General features: G+C 41.1%; 1 protein-coding gene across 2 annotated transcripts in view; it reads left to right on the plus strand.

Moving 5' to 3' along the window:
• Positions 1–301: 301 nt before the first annotated feature.
• AR (androgen receptor) overlaps positions 302–22,132 on the plus strand; it is a 168,858-nt gene continuing 147,027 nt past the window's right edge. For both annotated transcript variants that reach the window (XM_061177694.1, XM_061177695.1), the window contains exon 1: positions 302–1,836. In XM_061177694.1, the coding sequence (XP_061033677.1) occupies positions 302–1,836 (1,535 nt within the window). The remainder of the gene's footprint in view (positions 1,837–22,132) is intronic.

Consider the following 22,132-nt stretch of genomic DNA (forward strand, 5'->3'; position numbering starts at 1 on the left):
AAGGCAGAGGGTTTTCCTCCCCACCCCCTTTCAAGATCTGAGCATCTTTTGAATCTACCCTCCAAGTATTCAAGAGCAGATTGTGAGCCTACCAGGGAAGATCCTGTCCAGCGCGTGTTTCCTCTGCACGAGACTTTGAGGCTGTCAGAATTCTTTGGAGTTGTTACTCCCGCAAGTTTCCTTTTCCCGCAGGTGGGCAACTAGCTGCAGCAACTACGCATAGCAGCCTGTTGAACTCTTCTCAGCAAGAGAAGGGGAGCAAGATAAAGGAATTGGGTGGAAGATTCACCCAAGCTTAAGGATGGAGGTGCAGTTAGGTCTGGGGAGGGTCTACCCCCGGCCGCCGTCCAAGACCTACCGAGGAGCTTTCCAGAACCTGTTCCAGAGTGTACGCGAAGTGATCCAGAACCCGGGTCCCCGGCACCCTGAGGCCGCGAGCGCAGCACCTCCCGGCGCCCGTTTGCAGCAGCAGCAGGAGACCAGTCCCCAGCAGCAGCAGCAGCAACAGCAGCAGCAGCAGAGTGAGGATGGCTCTCCCCAAGTCCAGAGCAGAGGCCCCACAGGCTACCTGGCCCTGGACGAGGAACAGCAGTCTTCACAACAGCAGTCAGCTCCCGAGGGCCCCCCGGAGGGCGGCTGCGTCCCAGAGCCGGGAGCTGCCTCGGCAGCCGGCAAGGGGCTGCAGCAGCCGCCGCCAGCACCTCCGGACGAGGATGACTCAGCTGCCCCATCCACGTTGTCCCTGCTGGGCCCCACTTTCCCCGGCTTAAGCAGCTGCTCCACCGATCTTAAAGACATCCTGAGCGAGGCCGGCACCATGCAACTTCTTCAGCAGCAGCAGCAACAGCAGCAGCAGGAGGCGGTATCTGAAGGCAGCAGCAGCAGCGGGAGAGCGAGGGAGGCCACTGGGGCTCCCATCTCCTCCAAGGACAGTTACCTAGGGGGCAGTTCGACCATCTCGGACAGCGCCAAAGAGTTGTGTAAGGCAGTGTCGGTTTCCATGGGCTTGGGTGTGGAGGCATTGGAGCATCTGAGTACTGGGGAACAGCTTCGGGGGGATTGCATGTACGCCCCGCTCCTGGGAGGTCCACCAGCTGTGCGTCCCACTCCTTGTGCCCCGTTGGCTGAATGCAAAGGTTCTCTGCTGGATGATGGCCCGAGCAAGGGCACCGAAGAGACTGCTGAGTATTCCCCTTTCAAGGCAGGTTACACCAAAGGGCTGGACAGTGAGAGCCTGGGCTGCTCTGGCAGCGGCGAAGCAGGGGGCTCCGGAACACTTGAGCTGCCATCCGCCCTGTCTCTGTACAAGTCTGGAGCACTGGACGAGGTAGCAGCTTATCAGAGTCGCGACTACTACAACTTTCCGCTAGCCCTGGCCGGGCCGCCGCCCCCTCCGCCGCCTCCCCATCCTCATGCCCGCATCAAGCTGGAGAACCCCCTGGACTATGGCAGCGCCTGGGCGGCCGCGGCGGCACAATGCCGCTATGGGGATCTGGCGAGCCTGCAAGGCGGGGGTGCAGCAGGACCGGGCTCAGGCTCACCCTCAGCTGCCGCCTCCTCTTCCTGGCACACTCTCTTCACAGCCGAAGAAGGCCAGCTCTATGGGCCCTGTGGCGGAGGCGGGGGCGGCAGCGCAGGCGAGGCAGGGGCTGTAGCCCCATACGGCTACACTCGGCCACCTCAGGGGCTGGCGGGCCAAGAAGGTGACTTTTCCCCACCCGATGTGTGGTATCCCGGCGGCGTGGTGAGCAGAGTGCCCTATCCAAGTCCCAGTTGTGTCAAAAGCGAAATGGGCCCCTGGATGGAGAGCTATTCTGGACCTTATGGGGACATGCGGTAAGTTTCTCCTCCTAAAAATGTCTTTAAGCCTAGCGTCAGTCCTCTCCTCCCCGCGCGAATGCTCTGTTCTTGGGCAAGCTGAACAAGCTTCCACAGAAAGGGCCGCCCTAAATCTGGAGCCTTTCCCTGGACTCCTGGCCTACCAAAGATTCGACCTTTGCGCTCTGAACCCCCACTGTGTGCTCCAGTCCCCACCGCTGTGAGCCCTGGGTGCTGGTGCAAGCCCTTCCAGATTCCTTGACAACCCCAGCCCCCCACCAGCCTCCAAAAATCTTCCCTGCCACTTGATACTCCATGTCCTGCGGGTTCCAAATTTAAATCCAATTGCAAGGGCCATCTTCCGAAATAAAGCCCTTAAGCCCTCCACTACTTCTCCTTTTCCCTAACCCCAAATCAGAGAACCTGGACAAGAAATATGGGCACTTTCTCCTCTTAAGGTCTGTTAGGGATTGCCCCCCGGCCTGTGGCTGGTCTTGGCAGGTTAGAGGCAAAATAACTGACCCAAGCTTTTCTCGACCCGCCTCCTCCAAAGAGATGAAATGGAGTATGGGATTACGGGGAGAAGGTGGTCTCTGGGTTCTGAGGGCCACTGTGTGAAGAAGGGGTGAAGTCCCTTTGCTGGCAACAAAGAGGACTTGCCCCAGGGTTGGAGGTCAGGAGAGAGACTCCAACCAGGCAAGATTAGAGCAGGCAAAGGTAGGGGAAAGCCAAATGACCCCTTTCCTCGTAAACAATGGGCAGGATTTGCCCTCACAGGTTGACGATGTTGGAACTACATGGTAGTGTTGGTTTTCTCTTGTAAAGTGTTTATTTGCTCTATGGATTACAACAGATCCACAGTTCCTACTTTGAGTTTGCATTAGCTCTATAAAGAGGAGAATGTTCTTTTAATGAACAATTTAACCAGACTTGAGTCTGACTTACAAAAGTGTTGGGAAAAAAGTTTAAAGGATTTCCTGCTATTCCAGTGTGCATAGAAATCTGCTTTTGTGAGATTAGGGTTTACAAAAGGAATAGGGCTTTTCAATATATTCCTTCATTTTAAGGACATACTTGCATTTTAAAACATGATATGTTACCTCTAACAAATTAAGTAAGAACTGTTAGGGACCTATGAGCCTTAATCTTGCCCAAGAGTTTTCATTAGGACATGAGAAAAGTGGCGGTCAATTTCATCTTGCATGTTAAAAATTCTTACTTACCACAATAGAGCACTTTGGAGACCACATTAAAGATCTTTTTCCCAGCAAACTAAGATATTAGTTTATCTCCGTGAGGGAGGGAATATTGACTGGGGAACTAACTCCTCAGATCTGCTGGGTGCTGATGTCCTCACGGATGCTGATGTCTTGTTCCGTGTTTCTGTAGCTATTTTCTTTACCTGTGACTTTTCAAAATTTGTTAGACTTAGCATCTTTGTTTGGAGACTTAAATCCAACAATTTGCTTCCTTTCACTGATGCTTCTGTTCTTGGAAGGTTGATAGCACAGTGTTAGAAAAGAAAGAGGAGGATAGGATTTCATAAAATATTTTCTGGGCTACTGAAGAAACAGCTTCTAACCAGGCTTTATATTTTTTAGGTTCTTAAGGTTTGGCTTACAGGATTTTCAAAGGCTTCATTTATATTGTCAGTCTTTTCTAGTTAATTTGAAGTTTTTTTGTTTTTTTTAAAATTTTTGCAATGTGGTTATACTGTGGGACAAAAGGTCTTCATTTTATAAGAACAGATTTACTTGCTAGAGTATATTTTTTTTCCTAGGGCGGTTGCTAGTCAGCGGAGCTCTCTTCTACTGTGAACTATTTTTTTTTTTTGGCGGGGTTGGGGGGAATGTATAAGGTGCTTCAATGACCTGCCCAGTCACTGGAACCGTCCTGTCCCTCTTCTGTATGCCTCCCCCAACACCCAAGTAACTCAGTTAACAGGGAGGAGATGAATGATTCCACATATTTGTTAAGAGATGTGTGTGTGTGTTCGAAGACATAACCTGAAATTTTCAGAAAGTGGCTACAGAGAGCTTTTAAATAGTTCTTCCCATCAGGTGTGCAGTAAGCTAGGGGATTTTATCCCAGGTCTTCATGGAAAAACTTCTCTATTTCTAAAACCTGCATAAATTAATGACCTCAACTAGTGAGACATTAGCAGTACCCGAAGAAAGTACAAGATTACTTAATCTTTCCTGGTTTGTGATTGCTGCACTGGTTATAGGAATCTAGTGAAAGGGGAAACTAGCATTCCTGTCTTGTGTGTTGACAAAGAGTTTTCATTTCTAGGACAAAGAAAATCCTTGAATCAGGTTTTTGAAAATTTATCAATTTCATCAGAATTCAACCAATCCCAATCTAAAAGTTGGTATTTTCTTACTTTCTCTTTCTTTCCCTCACTTTGTAGGGGCACAGTTTGGTGAAAGGCAAGGAATTATTTTAAGCCAAAGCTAGAGCTTCCACCCTCTCTGTATTGCATGCATTATATGCCAACTTTGAGTTAAAAATCTCAACATTCTAGAGACTTTCAATAATCTGTTGGATTACTCCCTTTTCCAATTGTGTGTGTGTGTTCATACACGTTATTTAATTGTAGGGTTTTTTTTAACTTAATAACTTCTGGAATAGCTCTGTGTTCTTATACATCTACAATATTTCTGCCGAGAGGAGAGAGGCCTAAGGTGGTCCTTTAATTTTTTTTTAACTTATTTTAGCACGTGGTATGAACGGAAGGAATAATAAAAAGTGATAGGGCTTGTGTGAAACCCTGATAATATTTTATGGAGCTGTCTTCCACCGCGATCAAATAAGACTACAACTTTGTTAATTGACCACTGTCTCACTTGACAGAAGTAGGGCCCTTTATATCCCAGCAAACAGCGTAATAATATGACAAATATTTATTCTTGGGAGATGAGACCAAGGGGAGCCTGTTCAGGAATTAGAGTTGGGGTTTAAATAAATTATCCAGATGCAAAAAGAACATTTTAATTTTTCTCTTGATAATTTGTTCTGGTCTTCATAATAGGTAGTATTTTAGTAGTGCTTTGAAATTGGCAAATCCTGCCTTTCTCCATTAGTTATTTCAAAAGAAGTCACTTTATTAATTCCCCTTTCCATCTCCTCTCCTCTCCACAGTTATCAAGTGACTTTTTATGACTATCTTGCAAGGAGCAGTTTGTCTTTTTTGTAAATCTGAGTTTTGCTTTGGGAATGACGCTCTCTGTCCATAGGCCTTCAGGGTCAATATGTTGGAAAGAAGCATCCTTTCTTCACGGTCAGCAAATAACTGGTGAGTTCTGTCTGGGTACCAGTAATCAGAACCCGAGGACCAGATAGCCACACTGGGTGGTACCCCATTTGAAAATATGTGCAAGATGTAGTGATAGAATTCTTCTCTTGGTTGTCCACAGAGTATCTCTCTCATCTTGGCCAAAGGTTAACATCAGTGAGAGACATTTTTGAAGAAGCTTGCAGCTTTCCTGTTGCAGGGTCACTTAAGGGTGCTTTCTTGCCAGTGCTAATTTTGCCTCATCAGACTTCCATTCCTTTTAGGCTGTAAACTTTGATATTAATATATTGAATTTGCTGGCACATTTCATTTTCTTTTTTAAATGTTTTACCTCCCTGTAGTAATTTTCTCATCTGGTATACATATATGTATTTAAACCAAAAACTTTTGGTCTCCTGACTCTTACTTGTACTGTGGCTGCTCTTGGTGGGATTATGTGAGTTGGAGTTAGGGACATGGACAATTTTATTATTATTGTTATTTACGGTGATACCAAGACCACCAGTTTCATTCAGAACTGTGCTAAGCAGAAAGCAGAATGCCGGCTGGTTGTGGTAAGCAAGGGGCTTATTTTATAACCAAACCTGAAATCATGATTCTGAAAAATAGAAAGCGAATAAAAATCAAGTTTTGTGAGGTTGGTTGGAGAGGGAAAAGGAAACCTCTCCCCACCCCCTACCTCCACCATTTTCTCTTTGTCCGCAGCTTCCTTAAGTGCTGCCTGTCCCCGATTTTCTTTCTTTCTACTCCTGTCATGCTTTTGACATTGAAATATAGACTTTTTTTTCTACTTTTCAGGATATTTTTTTCTCATTACACCTGTGGCATGCTCCTAAAGAATTTTTTTTTAATCTGGAGAGTAACAGATCAGATCAACCTCAGCACCTTTCTTTTAAGACTAGATGACTTGAAGAGATTGCAAAATGAATAGCTGGGCTTTTTTTACCTTAAGGTTAGAGCCTGATTCAACAGTTGCTGAGGGAGCTGAACTAGATGGCTTGAGGACTTGGTGATTTAATGAAGTATTTTGCTGGCTGCTGTCTCTGTCTTTTGTTCTCTGTCTCTCTCTGTCTGCTGGCTATTTTGGCAACGTTTTCTCAAAACCTGAGAATAACTGGACCCTCTCGCCTCTGAGACAGCTCTGTCTGGGTCAAACTTCTGCAGTGCTTTCACAAGTAGTACCTGATCTATATGTGACGGTGCTTGCTAGAATTGTCTGGCTGGGCTAATATGGTGATGCTATATGTGAATTAATCATTTTAAAAAAAGAAAGGTATTGAAGAAATTATTCAACCTCAGAATTTGCCTGCCAGCATTACATCAAGTTCTGAGATGTTGAACTCAGAGTAAGTTATCCTCATCCTAGGCACAAAGTTGACCTTTTTTCCCTCGTTGCTTGTAAAGCTCCATACAGTTATCAGTATTGGTTGGCATTTGCCATATTGAAGAGAATTATGAAATCTCATATTTATATAGCACTCTTTTCAAAGAAAAGACCCAGCATCTTCCGGTTTATTCACTAGCACTCATGTAAGTTTGAGTAAGCCAGGAGGGTGCTTAGTGAACATCCCTTTGCTAGTTGAGGGAGTAGAAGTTGTTGCATTTTCTATAACATTTGTTTACCATAGGGAAACCTCTCTAGAGTGGCACTTCCCAACTTTTTTTCTTGAACTTTCCCACCTGACAGATGATGTTTTAGATTTTTGCTCAGTAAGGGCTACTTTTAGTGACTGCTGCTGTGATTTATGCACATTTCCTTGCACACTCATGAGTGCTGCCATCCCTTCTCTCTTACACCAATTCCTGTTGCCAACCTACAGGGCAGAGCAGTGTTGAGAGGGGCTCATCTACATAAGCTTATAGCTCTAAAGTGCTGGTTACTTGAGAATGCTGCCAATTTAGATCATGCAGTACCTGAGTTTTATTTTTTTTAATCAACAGCTTTATTGAGACGTAATTCACAATATATAATTCACCCATTTAAAGTATACATACAATTCAATGGTTTTTATTATATTCAGAGTTGGGCAACCATCACCACAATCAATTTTAGAACATTTTAACCACTTAGCAGTCAAACCCCACCCCAACCCTGAGCAACTATCAACCACCAGTCTACTTTCAGTCTCTATGGATTTGCTTATTCTAACGTTTAATATAAATGGAGCCATGCAATATGTCACCTTTTGTGACTAGCTTCTTTCATGTAGAATAATATTTTCAATGTTCATCCATGTTGAAGCACATCTCAATACTTTCCATTTTATGGATGTACCTCACTTTATCTATCAATTCATCAGTTGATGGACATTAGAGTTGTTTCAACCTTTTGGTTATTATGAATAATACTGCTATGAACATTTATGTACAAGAAGATTTTTTTTTTATGAACATGTTTTTTAATTCTTTTGGGTACATACCTAGAAGTGGAGATTCTGGGTCATATAGTAACTCTGTGTTTAACCTTTTGAGGCACTCCCAAACTGTTTTTAAAAGTGGCTACACCATTTTACAATCTCACCAGCAATGTATGAGGGTCCGATTTCTCCACATCCTGCCAATACTTGTTATTGTCTTTTTAATTATAGACATCACAGTGGGTGTGAAGTGGTATCTCAAAGTGGTTTGGATTTGCATTTCTCTAATGACTAATAATATTAAGCATCTTTTTATGTGCTTATTGACTGTTTGTATATCTTCTTTGCAAAAAAGGTCTTTGCTCATTTGTAATTAGATTATTTGTCTTATTGAGTTGTAAGAGTTTTAAAAAAATATATTCTAGATACAAATCCTATAAGAAATTACAATTTGTGAATATTTTATCACATACTCTGAGTTGTCTTTTCACTTTCTTGATGGTATTCATTGAAGAACGTGCTTTAAAAATTTTGAAGTCCAATGTACTTTTTGTATGTAGCTTGTGATCTTTGTATCATATCTAAGAAGGTTTTGCTTAATCCAAGGTCACAAAGATTTACACTTAGGTTTCCTTCTAAGAGTTTTATAGTTTTAGCTGTTAAATTTAGGTTTTTGATCAATTTTGAATTAATTTTTATGTAAATATCTAGTCACCACAGCACCATATGTTGGTTCTTTCCCTATTTAACTGTCTCGGCACCCTTTGTGTAAAATCAGTTGACTGTAAATGTTTTTTTCTGGACTCTGGGCTATATTACAATACATTGATCCTATACCAATACCACGGTGTCTTAATTACTGTAGGTTTTTAAGAAGTTTTGAAATGAGGAAGTGTGAGTCCTCCAATTTTGCTCTTCTTTTTCAAGATTGTTTTTGACTATTGTGGGTCCTTTGAATTTCTGTATGCATTTTAGGATCAGCTTGTCAGTTTCTACAGAGAAGCCATCTGGGATTCTGATAGAGGCTGCATTGAATCTGTAGATCAATTTGGGGAGTGTTGTCATCTCCACATTAAGTGTTCTGATCCATGGCCATGGAATGTCTTTCCATTTATTTATGTCATTTTCACTTTTTTCAACGTTTTGTAGTTTTAAGAGTATAAATTTTGCACTTCTTTTGTTAAATTAGTTCCTCAATATTTTAATTTTTGATGCTACTATGAATGGAATTTTCTTAATATCCTTTGAAATTGTTCATTGCCAGTGTATAGAAATATAACTGATTTTTGTATATTGACTTTGTATCCTGCAACCTCGGTGAAAGTACCTGAGTTTTGAACCCCTCTGGGACTTCAGAGGCAAAAGGTTTCTGCTGCTGTGTTGAAAGTTAAAGCATACTTTGTTTCATCCTGTATGAAGGCTGCATAAGGACACTGTTCTCAATTTTTCTCAACTGTGAATTAGAATTGGTAATGCCAGCCCCTTCCTGGATGAATAGAAGAGTGTCTCTAAAATTTTCAGGTCTTCAGAGAACAGTAGAGAAGAAACATATTAATAAGGTTTATGCAGTTAGTAGTCCTCTTTTTAGTATTTGGATTTGGGAACTACTAGCAAGGGGATGAGAAATAATAATTTCTATGTACTAAACTAACATGAAGAGGTAACAGATGCAAACTAAGCCAAAGAAATCACTAGCTAGCTGTATTTGGCTTATGTTTAGGTTTGTGTAAGCAGCTGGAGTCATAATTTTATGTTTTTATATGTTGTCCTTTAGATAAGGTAAATGCCACCACTCCTTCTGGTGTGTATTTGTAGATGAAGAAGTGGTCCATTTACTCTCATATAATTTGGGCTTCTTTTCAGGGATGTACTCTATAACCATAAAGAAAAGATAAAATTTACCTATAAAGGGATTGAACTTTGGTCTTATTAACACTCTAGGCTAAGGGTCATATCTAATCAGCTATAGCTATTGTGTCCTGAAAATGGTAAGTGAACGGCAGGCCACTGAACAAAAGGTCCTCTTGTGACGTAGTTGTCTTTAGAGATGACCCTAATAAAGTGATTTTTAAAAAGTATTCATCAATCAACCACTTTTCATTAAACACCTGCTATATGCCCATCTGTGTACTAGAGAGAGATCAGGGTAAAGGGAACACAATTCAGGGAGAATCTGGAGATCACTGCCCTCAAGGAGCTTATAGCTATTAAAACAAAAATAAAAACAAAACAGAATGGCAACACCATGATGCCAGTATGATGAGATGCTGGATTGTATGGTATGTATTTTTTAAATGCAGATATCCAAAAAAGAAATGGATCAACATAGGTGGAAGTGGTCAACAATATTACCTGTGGCTGCTTTTTATCCTTATGGATGAGGTTGGGACATGATTTAACTCAAGCAATAGATTATAGGTCTTGGTGAATATTTCAGATACCAGAAGGTAGTATTTCTGGAAAGACAATGAAGAGTGAACTCAAGTAAGGGGTTGGAATCTATTTCTCCTTTTTCAACAGTGCCACCCCAGTCAAGTTAGTTACTAGTTACTTTCTCATTTTTGTCTATATTGTTGCACTTGCTGGGAACATGTTTCGATGTCTTTGACTATACAAGTCTGCAATATATGAGGAATTAATTAAAATTGAGGGTGATTAATGGGTCTAAGTTTGGCGTGAGAGCCAATAAAGATGCCCAGTGTGGTGGTCAGATCAAGAATTATTATTCTGCTCTCAAGTTTTCCATTGATCATGGTGGCTTGCTTTGAGGTTCTGTATAAATGGGGTTTCAGGGTGTTGGTTAAGGGAGAGAAGCAAGCAGCACAAGTCAGACAATTCTGGGAGTAAGGGGAACATGAAAACTTTTTTTATAAGGCCTTTGCTGAATTAGATGATGTAGCTTTAAAATGGCCAACCCCTTAATTATGGGTTCTGTTTTGTGCAAATTGAGTGTGTTCCTTGCTTGTGGAAGTGTAGTCTTACTATCTGGCCGCTAGGGGGACTGCAAGTGTCCTGTGACAGGGTTTCCCTGGAAATAGTTGGCCTCCTTTGGTGGATTCAACGTATCACAGGATAACTTGAGCCAGAACCACCTAGTACCAGACAATAAATAAGCTACAGTGGTACTTAGTATTTTATCTGGGATGTTCTTTTCCAAAGTGCAAAACATTTTTAGTAGCACTATTTGACTCCTTGACACCTTTTTCTGAATGTAGCACAGGGAACAGTGACATTGGACATATTCCAGTAACACTTTACAGTTTACAGAGTTGTTTCATATTCCATTATTGCATTTCATCCACATTTCTACCGTATACAAGTAGCCAGGTTTACTGTGTTTTAATACTCTCCATACTATTATAATACTGTCATTCCCATTGCAAATATTATGTTCAGAGAAGTTAAGTGACGTGTCTAAAGTCAAACAGCTTCAAGGTGACAGAGTTGGGATTTCAGCCCCACTCTTTGTTCCTCAAATCAAGTGTTCCTTTTTTATCACACAGGTCGCTCACCTCATAGATAGGAAATAAGAGAGTCAGAGAGGCAAAATAACCTTAACTAGTATCAATAGAAATTCATGAAGCTCTTAAGGCTTCTGGGTCTTTTATCCACTTACTGGACTGATGGATTGGCTTGTGTGGGCATTCAAATTGCCAACAGTCTTGCCATCCTACTTTATAGACTGCATTTATTTGACAAATACTTACTGAGCTTTTTATATATCAAATTCTATGCTGAGCATCTATGACACAGCAATGAACAAGGCAGACAAAAATTCCTCCCTTCATGGAGTTTACAGTTTAGTGAAAGGAGACATGTAGAATATATCTGATGCTGATAAATGTCATGAAGAATAATTTAGCAGAGTGTGGGGAATACGGATTGATAGTGGGAAGGACTATTTTATATCTGTTGGTCAGAGAAGCCCTTACTGAGAAGGTGATATTTGAGCAGAGACCTGAAGGAAACTAGGAAGTGAGCCATAGGGATATCTGGAGTTAGAATATTCCAGATACAGACAACCACAAGTAGAAAGGACCTGAGGCAGGAGCATACTTTGTATGATGGACAATAGCAGAGAGGCCTGTATGGCAGTTTAAGTAAATGGAGAGTGATAAGAGATGAGATCAGAGTTAATAAGGGACATCTCAGGTCTTCCTTAGGACTTTGGTTTTTACTCCGATATGGGGAGTCATTGGAAGATTTTGAATAGAGGAGTAACATGATCTGACTGATATTTTAACAGATTCTCTTCTTCAGAACATCCACCACTCTTTGATATTTTATACATTTGTTTGTTTACTGATTGTCTGTGTGGAGAAAACACTGTAAGAGCAAGGGAAAAGCAAGGAAATGAGGGTACTGCAGTGAGCCAGGTAAGAGATGATGGTGGTTTAGACCGGGGTTATTGGTAGAGGAGATGAGAAGTAGCTGGATTCTTGATGTGTCTTCATGGTAGATCCTACAGCATTTACTGACAGATTAGATACTCGTTGTGAGAAAAAGAGAGACGTCAAGGCTGATTGCCAAATTTTTGATCTGCGCAATTTGAAAAATGTGATTACCGTTTACTGAGATGATGAATATTGTAGGTAAAGCCGGTATGTGTGTGTGGATGGGTAGGAATCAAGAGTTTGATTTTTGATGTATAAAGTTTGAGTTATTTGGTGAACATCCTGTTGGCTTCTTCTCAGTTTTCATGCAGTTCCCTTAGTTTTCTGCTTTTCAAGGAGATTAAAACCTTAGAGACCACCTAGTTCTTTGGTGCCCTCTCACTTCTCCCCTTTTGCTTTATAGAGGCCTAGAGAGGAGTGGAGTCTTGTCTAGTGCGAAACAACAAGCTGGCAACATAACTAGAGCACAAACTCAGTTCTCCTGGATTCCAGCTTGGTGCTTCTTAGCGTTATTCTGAGACCTCATTTTGGGGGTGGTGTGAGTTCCTTCTTCTTGCCCAAACCTTAAACCAGGTAATTAAACTAAATAATGAATAAAAACCTAGAACACCATGCAAAGTGGCTGCTGCCTTCAATCGAACCAAAATATTTTTATGTTTTTACTGAACCACACACCAAAATAATTTATCCATGAAAAACACAGTAAGCAGACTTTTAAAGACCACTGAGCTTTGATCTAAGCTGAAACTTACAGAGATCTGGAACATAAATGGCCTGAGATTGTAGGATATTAGAGTCTATGGAACGTGGGAAACCATCTTGTCCAGTTTGGTCATTTTATGAATGAAGTGCCTGAGGCAGAGAGATGGAAAGGAATTTGAACAAAGTCACACAGAAAGCTAGTTTCTTTTAGTCAGAGCCTGTTCTGAGGGTTAGCTGTCTGTTGCTCCTTTGGACAATTCTATGTTGGAAAAGTGATTCCCCACTCAGAACAAAGAATTATAATAGCAGTAATAATGATAGCACTTACTATGTGCCAAATTTTGGTGCCTTACATGGGCTAACTAATTTAATTCTCACAAAAACCTTGGTAAATAGTCCCAGAGAGGTTAAGTGACTTGCCCAAAGGTCACACAGCTAGGAAGTAATAGAAGTCTGGCTTGTAACTGCGAGGTTCTAACCACTGTTTAGTACCAACAGCTTCTCAGATTAGCTAGTCATTCACCTCTACTATCCCAAAAGACTGGTGACTAGGGTGACCTCATTAAGCACTGACCCTATATAGTCCGCTGATCCTCACAGAATACCTGAGTTCCTGGAGATTAAAGTGGAGGTGGAGGGACATAAAGGGGGTGGTGGGAAGAAGTTGATCATTTACAATAGGGATTGGAAAGCAGAACTACAGAAATTGTTGAAAAAGGCCTGGAGATTCCAAGGTGGTTGAAAATCTCAAAGCCCACTACAAACCTGGGCAATGCAGTGCCTGCTTAAATAGGAGAGAAACCAAGGTAAGAAAAATAAAATAGCTGATTTCTTGAAGTCAGGGACTCTTTTATGTGTTTTACATGTGTTAATTCATTTAATTCTCAAAATAACTCCCTGAGGTAAGTACGATTATCATTCCCATGTTACCGGTGAGTGAATAGGAACAGAACAATTAAGTAACGTGCCCAAGGTTATAGAACAAGTAAGTGAAAGAGACTATATTAGAATCTAGGTAGCTCTGCTCCTCAACTTATATTATTTTCCACTACATTTAGGGAAAGGAGTGCTATTCATATTATAGAATTTTTTTAATGCAAAAACGTTGTGCCTGAGCTTCAAACATTGAGCAACTCTTGTCCTTAAAATACACCAGGTTCTTTTAAGGACTCTTAGGAGGAAAGGTACTTATCCAAGGGCACATGGTGAGTAATTAGTAGAACCAGAGTCTGAACTCGAGACTCCAGACTGCCAAACCTCTTTGCATTTTATCACTCTGTTTCCATTCTCACACTGACGTGTCTCCCTTTATTCCTCCTTCTGTATCGCCCTGCCTCTCACTTTTTTAAAATTAACTTTCTGCATCAGCAAGATTGGACAGAGAATGGGGAGAATGATCAGAATCCATGTCCTACCAGGCATTGTCAAAAGGAACAAAAACGTCAGGAAAAAATGTCAGCATATGGGATTTGCCCTAAGTAAGAAGGGGAACTTCCCAATATGAGAAAAGGCTACCGCTGTTCTTCTAGCCCAAATTGGTTCTGCAGGATTCCATAGGAAGTCATGAATATGATTGTCAGATGACTTTTTTGTTATTGTGGAAATGGAAGAAGGCCACTATGAAAGTCTGCTTCTCTCCAGATTTTTTTTAAGGAAGGTGCAATCTTCCCACTCATATAAGTGACAACTACTTAGGAATTTCTTTTGAAAATTGGCAGTACATAAGAGAAAGCATCTTTCCAAAAGTGTCATATTGGTCCACTTCTCTGAAGCATTGTCCAACCTCTGATTAGATGATGAGGTCGCATAAACTGAGAGTTGGGAGTAAGATGGAAACTCCTTTGATGTTTGGGTGCAGAAAGGATTCCAAAACATGTTTTGAGTCTGTTTACTTTACCTACCCCTCCTTCCCTTTCATCTTTGTTTAAAAATACAAAGGTTAGCAAGTGTGTAGTCTGTTGGAGTTTCCAGTTGTTCATTTGAAAAATCTGTTTGATCAGGCGTTTAAATAAAAAGGACCAAATTATACTGAGATATTTCAGTCACCAGCTACCTAATAATAAACCAAAAACCTTAACCATACTCATATTTTTGTATGTCATTTTCTTTGGACACCTGCTAAGACTTGCTGAGGTGCTAGATTGACTCAAAATGTGCCATCATCAGAGATGACCCCACAGTGTGTGGGAAAAGCTGCACTGGAGGCTTTGGGAATTAAGGTAGTGAAACGATGTGTTGTTGTTTACCAAAGCCTTCTCTGTCATTCCCTCTCCCTGAGTTCCAGTCCTCATCCCTCTTGCCTGGATTAGTGCAGTGACCTCATGCCTGCTCTCCCTAGTCCTCTGTGCTGCTCTCTGATTCATATTGTATTCATCCTACCAGATTAACTTTCCCAAGGGTCAGTTACAATATTGTTAGTGTCTTCCTTTAAACATCCATTAGTCTATAAGCTCCTTGAGGGTTAGAACTCTGTTTAATTTATCTCTGTATTCTCAATGCTTAGCACAGAAGAAGCCTTGCTGAGCAGTTGTGTAATGCATGTTTGAAATTGCAGCTCCTCTCCATTTGCTTATAGGTTAAAATACAAATTCTTTAAGTCTGGTGTTCAAAGCTTTTCATTATCTGTATTACTTTTCCAGCCTCAAGTCCTATAATTCCCCTACAGAAATCTTTAACTCCAGCCACATGGATCTGTCACCTTAAACCGTTGTCACTCCTTTTTTCTTTGAACTTGTTGTTTTTCCTATTATTCCTTTGGCCTTGAAGGCTATCCCAATTTTAATACTATCTATTTTTCTAACCTTAGCTCAAATATAGTCTCATATGAGATGAAATTTCTCATCCCCTAATCCATTGAGAAAGTTATCTCTGTGACATGATATGGTTGAAAGAATGTAGGCTTCAGTTTTCTTCATCTGTATACTAGTGCTCGAAATCTCTAGATTATAAGACTTTTGCAAGGAGATGATCAAATGGCGTGATACATGATGGATGTCAGGTATAAGTCAAGAGTTAGTGCTTAATATCTTTTAGATTCAGCCCTTTTTTCCTTCTCCATTGATATATACTTAGTTATTAAATTATAATTATTTGTATGCTTATCTTATATATCTTTTAAAATTGTACTCTCTTTTAGGGCAAAGGTTGTTTCATGGATATATTTGTGTAAATTATACAAAACACATAGCTTAGCGTTTGGCTTATAGTAGGTATTCCATAAATATTTATTTATTCAGTGAATCTGAGCCAATCGTATTAAGTGCCAAAAACAAATAATGGATTATAAGTTCAATTAATAGAAATATGGGATTCAGAATAAAGGAAGTGAATTCTGGTCAGACCATATTTACAATGTGGTGTTCAACCCCATTTTTCATGAGGCATCTCCTCTTGTGAAGCATGGAGAAGCTGAGATGCTGAGTTGGGTATGGGAAGGGAGGTAGGGAGCAATGGACATAAATATTGTCTCAATATATCTGAAGGGCTGTCATGGAATAAAGGAGTTAGATATTTTCTGTAGTACCCCAAAGGGCAAAACCAATGAGGATAGATTGCAGTTCAGTAAAAGGAAGACATTTTCTCATAGTGGATTCACCCTATATTGGAAGTTTCCAACAAGGACCAAATGAGTTTTGGGGTGTGTGTGTGTGTGTGTGTGTGTGTGTGTGTGTGTGTGTGTGTGTTTATCAAATTAGTTGCTAACATTTCATGTAAAAATTCAGATTTCCAGTTTGGGAAATGAAGATCTGGAATTATTGGGACTACATTCCTGCATGACAATAACCAGCTGGAGGTGAGAAGCAAGTGCTCCTCTAGATGTAGCATGTACTTTCCAGTTTATCCAGACACGAACAACCTGCTTTATTCATTTAAGTTACTTGCTTGACTGTTCTAGGCATTTGAATTTGCCATCCCTGTCAGATCAGGGACCTGGGCAAATCTTGACAGCCTTCCTTACCCCAAGGGCTTTTCCTCCTCATCTAGGAGGGATTAAAGAAAAGTACAAGGGATGCTGCAATCAGATCTGACTTGGCTTTCAGTTCTGGCACAGCCATTTACCAACTGTATGACCTTGGGTGAGTAACTTAACCTCTCTGAACGTCAACTCCTTCATCTGTGTAACACTCTCCTCACAGCATTACTGTGAAAACTAAATAAAACAACTAGATAAAGGGCATGCCACTTAGTAGATGATGAAATACTAGTTCCCTTCTTCTTATTCATGGCACCCTTTATGTCCATTGGGAGTATCACGTAAGTAGTAAATTCACCCTCATTGAAGGCATTCAAGAAGAAGCTGGACTTGTTGGAGACCATGTATACAGGGAAGAGGTTTCAACTCATAGTAGGTGATTTCCACAGTCACTTTCTAACAATTTAAAAGCCTATCAATAACTCCAAAATGCCCATCTGGATGATTTTAGACATACATCGCAGAGTTAGGGACTTTTAATAAACAACAGATAGGATGAGGGGCTCTTGGGGAAAAAGTTGGGGTCAGGGCTAAAATATAATGTGTTGACATTCAGGAATAGGCTTTGGCACCTGACAGATTTTAGTTTAAATCCTGAGTTTGACAATTACCCACTGTGTGTTCTGGGCCACTTAATCTTATTTTCAGTTTCCTCATTTATATAATGAAGATATTAATACTTCTCTCATTGGGTTCTTGTGAGGATAAGTGAGATAATGAATGTAAAAAATCTTGATCAGTGCCTGGCCTAGAATAAAAGCTTGATAAATGGTTCTCCTCCTCTTCCTCCTCCTCATTATTATTATTATTAGACCAGACCAGCAGAACTTGGGAAAACGCATGGCTAGACTCTGACTGAAGTACATGAGCCTTTCCTCAGGCCACTGCTGTCCCTTCCTCCCCTCCACAAAGCTCTGTCTCCAAAATGCTTTGGCCGGAATGTAAGTGTGAGGTCATTGCAGATAACGGGAGCGTGATTTGCTTTGGTAATGCAAGTTATTCAGTTACTTCCCTCAGCCCAGCTGAAATCTTTTACTAGTTGATGCTTGTTTCAAAGTGCAAGACTGAGCTGGTCTGAGAAGACAGGGAGAGTGAGAAGACCCCTCCTCTCAGCTAGAGGTCATGGTCCTCCACAGGGAACAGAATGACCCAGTGCAAAGTCTGGGCCCTTGGTGAGTTTGGGGCCCCTACATTTAAACAAGTCATTCCATTGCATACATCGGTCCCCATCCCCCACAGAATCACTGGGCAGGAATTTCCTTGACTCCTTCCATGGCCTGGAACCATCCCCCTTCTCATTCTTGTGCTCTACACAGCTGGCAAACAGCAGACAGCAGAACAAAAACAAGAATCTTAGCATAGAGAGAGCTTCATAGCAATGCTGAATTTGCTTGGGAACCTCATGTTAACAAAGGACCTTCCTGACTGCCTCTCAACACCCCAAACAGATTAAAACAGTTTTTTTTACTGTGTCTCAGAGCAGCTCCTTGCCTGGGTATATTTAAAGATCTGCTGAGTCACTAAGAGCAGGCTGGCATATCACAGGAGGCAAGGACTATACCCTAATCTATGGGGGAGTAAATTGAGATGTGAAATCTATCTGACTTCCTCCAATGGGGACAGGAAAGGTGACCCACTTCTAGCCCCCATGACTCTAGAGAGCATCTATTAAGACTTCTTATTCTATCACTTTTGGTTTCCTTCTTAGTTTATAAAAGAGTAAAGATGAGAGGGAGGCAGCACTTGTACCAGTGGGTCAGCTGTCTGAAATTGTATTGCTTCTTTCTGCTATAGGTAGCTGAAAGTAATATATATCTATTACAGGTAGTATAATTCTTTATACTTTTTCCACCACTGCAGTTCTGAATATATTAGTGGAGAAAATGGCAGTTAGCAAGTGGTTCATTGTAGGTAAAGATTGGGCTTTTCTCCTATAAACCTGGTTTCATCCTGTAAAGCCCTGAGCTTCTCCTTGGTCCTGGCCTCTTTGAACCCTGTTCCACAGACTCCAAGCCCCTTCCTCTTTCAAGGCAACTGCTCTCCTCTTTGTGCATTGCTGTCTCCCTTCATCTACTTTTGCCATTTCTACTTATTCAGTCTGTATCCCATGACTTACATAGCCTCCCCCCTCTTTCTATCATGCCATCTCCCTCCCATCAGAATCTTCCTCACAGCCCTTCACTTTGCTGGGCATAGGAGCCAGAGTGGATCCAAAAAGGATGCTTCTTGAATGACTTTAAAAGGTTGGTATTAAGATTTTTTATCAGTGGCAGCAATAACTTGTTCAGACAGCCATATCCAGGACCTAGAAGAAATCAGATAAGCCAAAATTTGCTTGAAACTGGCAGGAGACCTAGGCCTCTGCCTTCCTCCCCACCACCTTCTTTTATTGAGGTATAATTTATTTATAATATATGTCAATTTCAGGTGTACAACATAATGATTCTATATTTGTATATCCTTTCCCTTTTGCATTCAGTTTTAGATGGTTTTCAGAGGATATGGTGGCTGGCTTTGTTATAGCCAATTGATATGTGAAATGGTAGAGGACTGGAAAATGGGAGTGGAGCCATTGGACATGTTTGAGACTAAATGATTCAAATTCCTGGGAAGTATAAAGTGCTTGAAAGTGCACCAGGTACTTTCAGGCACATTGTCTTATTTCCTTCTCAAAACCAACTTGGAGGTAGGCACAACATGGATCAAAATCCTCTTTTCACAGATGAAGAAACTGAGGCTGGAGGCAATTGAGGGACATTCCATGGTAATTTAGACAATAAGTGGAAGAACCAGGACTTGGACCATGTATTTCTGGTTGTAAGCCTTATTTTTTTTCAAGCTCACTGTACAATTTGCTTTTTTTAATAAACATTTTTAACCCTTAACTTATTATTATTATTTTTTTTAATTTTTATTTATTTATTTATTTATTTTTGGCTGTGTTGGGTCTTCGTTTCTGTGCGAGGGCTTTCTCTAGTTGCGGCGAGTGGGGGCCACTCTTCATCGCGGTGCGCGGGCCTCTCACTGTAGCGGCCTCTCTTGTTGCGGAGCACAGGCTCCAGACGCGCAGGCTCAGTAGTTGTGGCTCACGGGCCCAGTTGCTCCGCGGCATGTGGGATCTTCCCAGACCAGGGCTTGAACCCGTGTCCCCTGCATTGGCAGGCAGACTCTCAACCACTGCCACCAGGGAAGCCCCAGATTTGCTTTTGAATAAATGAATGAATGAGTATACATTTGATTTGGGAACATTATTTTCAACTTTGAGTTAAAGATTTGCTCCATCCTTTGTGGATCATCATTTTAATTATCAGCAATATCAGTCTGGTCAAATGATAAACATTTCATTCATTAATTCACTAATTCATTCTTTTATTCATTAATACATTTCCTGAGTGCCAACTTTGTAACTGACCCTGTGCTGGATTCTGAGGATGAAAAGAGAAATAAGACATCATCTCAGGTCTCAAAGATCTCAGAGACTGGGGACTGACATCTCAATAGTAAACATAAGAACAGATGCTTACGAAATACCATTACCAAAATTTTAAGTCATATCCCTCTTGCATAGTGAGTATGGTCCTCCTAAAAATGGGGATGTCTTTTATTTTGGGTATATGAATATGAAGTTTTAATGACTAACTGCTTTTTAATCTAATCCTATCTTCCTAAGAACAAAAGTGAAAGTTTCAGTGTGTGTGTGTGTGTGTGTGCGCGCTGTGGGTTGGGTGTGTGATGATAAATGGGAGCTAGGGGATTGCCAAGTAGGAGCTATGGGGGCAGGTTAAGTTGTCCTAGTGGGTTCCAACCCAGTGTGTATCTATTATATAGAGGATCAGGGTAACAAGGATTGTTGTATAAGAGCTGATCTTAGACTTTTTCCAAGTAACCAATCAGCAGAACTAGAGCATCACTATTTCACTTGCTTTGAAAACATGACACTTAAGGCTCTTTCCTAGTGTGGGTAAACTAATTATGATCATATATTACACATTTTGAGCGTCTCCCTCTCAGTGCTAGGTGTATATCAAGGTATTTTCTTGTTTAATCTTTAATCTGACCCTAGACGGTTAATGACTTGTTCAAGGTCATACAGTGAGTAACTTATGGATTTGGGATTTGAATATCGGTTTTCAGCTTTTTGTCCTCTGGCCTCACTGCTGTTTTCACTATTCCACATGACTTCAGCTTTATTTTTCATAGAGACTATTAAATCTATTCTCCATTAGCCAAAGCTTCTTGCCTCCCTTCAACATTATTCTTCTCTAGAATGTTCTTAAGAAATCTTCAGAAAAGCTTTTACAACCTTCATGAGTACTGTGGCCCAGAGCTTAATCCAGGCTTTTAAGTGTCTTGGTTAACTGTAAAATGGAAAATCAAAGTCTTAGCTACTTCAGGAAAAATTAGTTTGGGATGTGAATTTCCTTGGCAACTTGTCATCTCTATTTTACTTCCTTAGCTTCGTAAACTTACCCACAATGTTCTCTGAGAACTAGTAGTAATGAGAATGATGGGGAAACGCTTCCTTCCCTTCCCTTCCAAGAGCCCTTCAGCCAAGGCCACACCCCCTCCTGCTTCCCTATTTTCTGTGCAGACATGGAGGTGGGAGCTAGACATGAGTTCCTTTCAGCCCTGAGTTGATGCCAGGGTTTTCTTTTCCTCCCGCTGGACCAAAGTGGGAGGAGAAGTTGAATGATTACTAGGAGGACCATGAGTGAAGGAAAAGGCAGGGGTACATGAAAGAGCAGTGAAGGTATGCTTCAAATACCAGGATTTGTGTCCAGACTTTGTTGGTTACTATCTGTGTAACCTTGGACAAGTTAACAGCTGTGAGTCAGAATTTCCTCATCTGTAAATTAGAACATAAATTCTAATTTTATAGATGAAAGGATAAGTCTAAAAGTGTTTTGTAAACTCAGAAAGGGCTTATAGATTTAAAGTGTTGCTTTTTTATGGTCACAAAATAATGCTATTCTTCACTGATGAAACCTTGTCCTGTTTTTCCTAAAAGCCTGAACATGTGTGGCTTAAGGGGTGGGTCTTTGCCCCTGTACCAGCCACATTACAGATGTAGTAACTATGGGCTGAGGGCAGTGGACTGCTTAAGCATTGAGAAAGTGTAAAAGGAGGGTTACACATTCAGGGGTCAGCAGACGGCAGGTAAAGAAGACCAAGTCCCTCTCTCACTCTCCAAAGCCCCTCTTATTTATTCAGACTTAACATCTGAGGCTTGTTTCAAGTAGGCATGTCTATCTGGGCTTTTTTCCTTATTTGTATGTAACAGGCATTTGTTGACTTGGTGAAAAACATTACTCTCCTTTCCACTTCTAAGGATTAATTGTGCTTCTCTTCTAGACATCAATTCAAAACAGTGAGTTGAAAGGGGTCAAGCTTATACCAAAGAATCAGAGATTATCAGAATTTAGAGGGGACTCTGGAAATCAGTACCCTTTTGTATGGATTGGGCAGGAAGAGGGATTAGACCAAATTCACAAAACTCATCATAGCACATTCAGATTGGAAATCAAGGGCTTCTACTCCCACATCAGTACTAGATGCTCTTTAAGGCCTTTTTCAGCTCAGATATTCTGTGATC

The sequence above is a fragment of the Eubalaena glacialis genome, chromosome X (assembly GCF_028564815.1).
Source record: "Eubalaena glacialis isolate mEubGla1 chromosome X, mEubGla1.1.hap2.+ XY, whole genome shotgun sequence".
NCBI classification, from domain to species: domain Eukaryota; kingdom Metazoa; phylum Chordata; class Mammalia; order Artiodactyla; family Balaenidae; genus Eubalaena; species Eubalaena glacialis.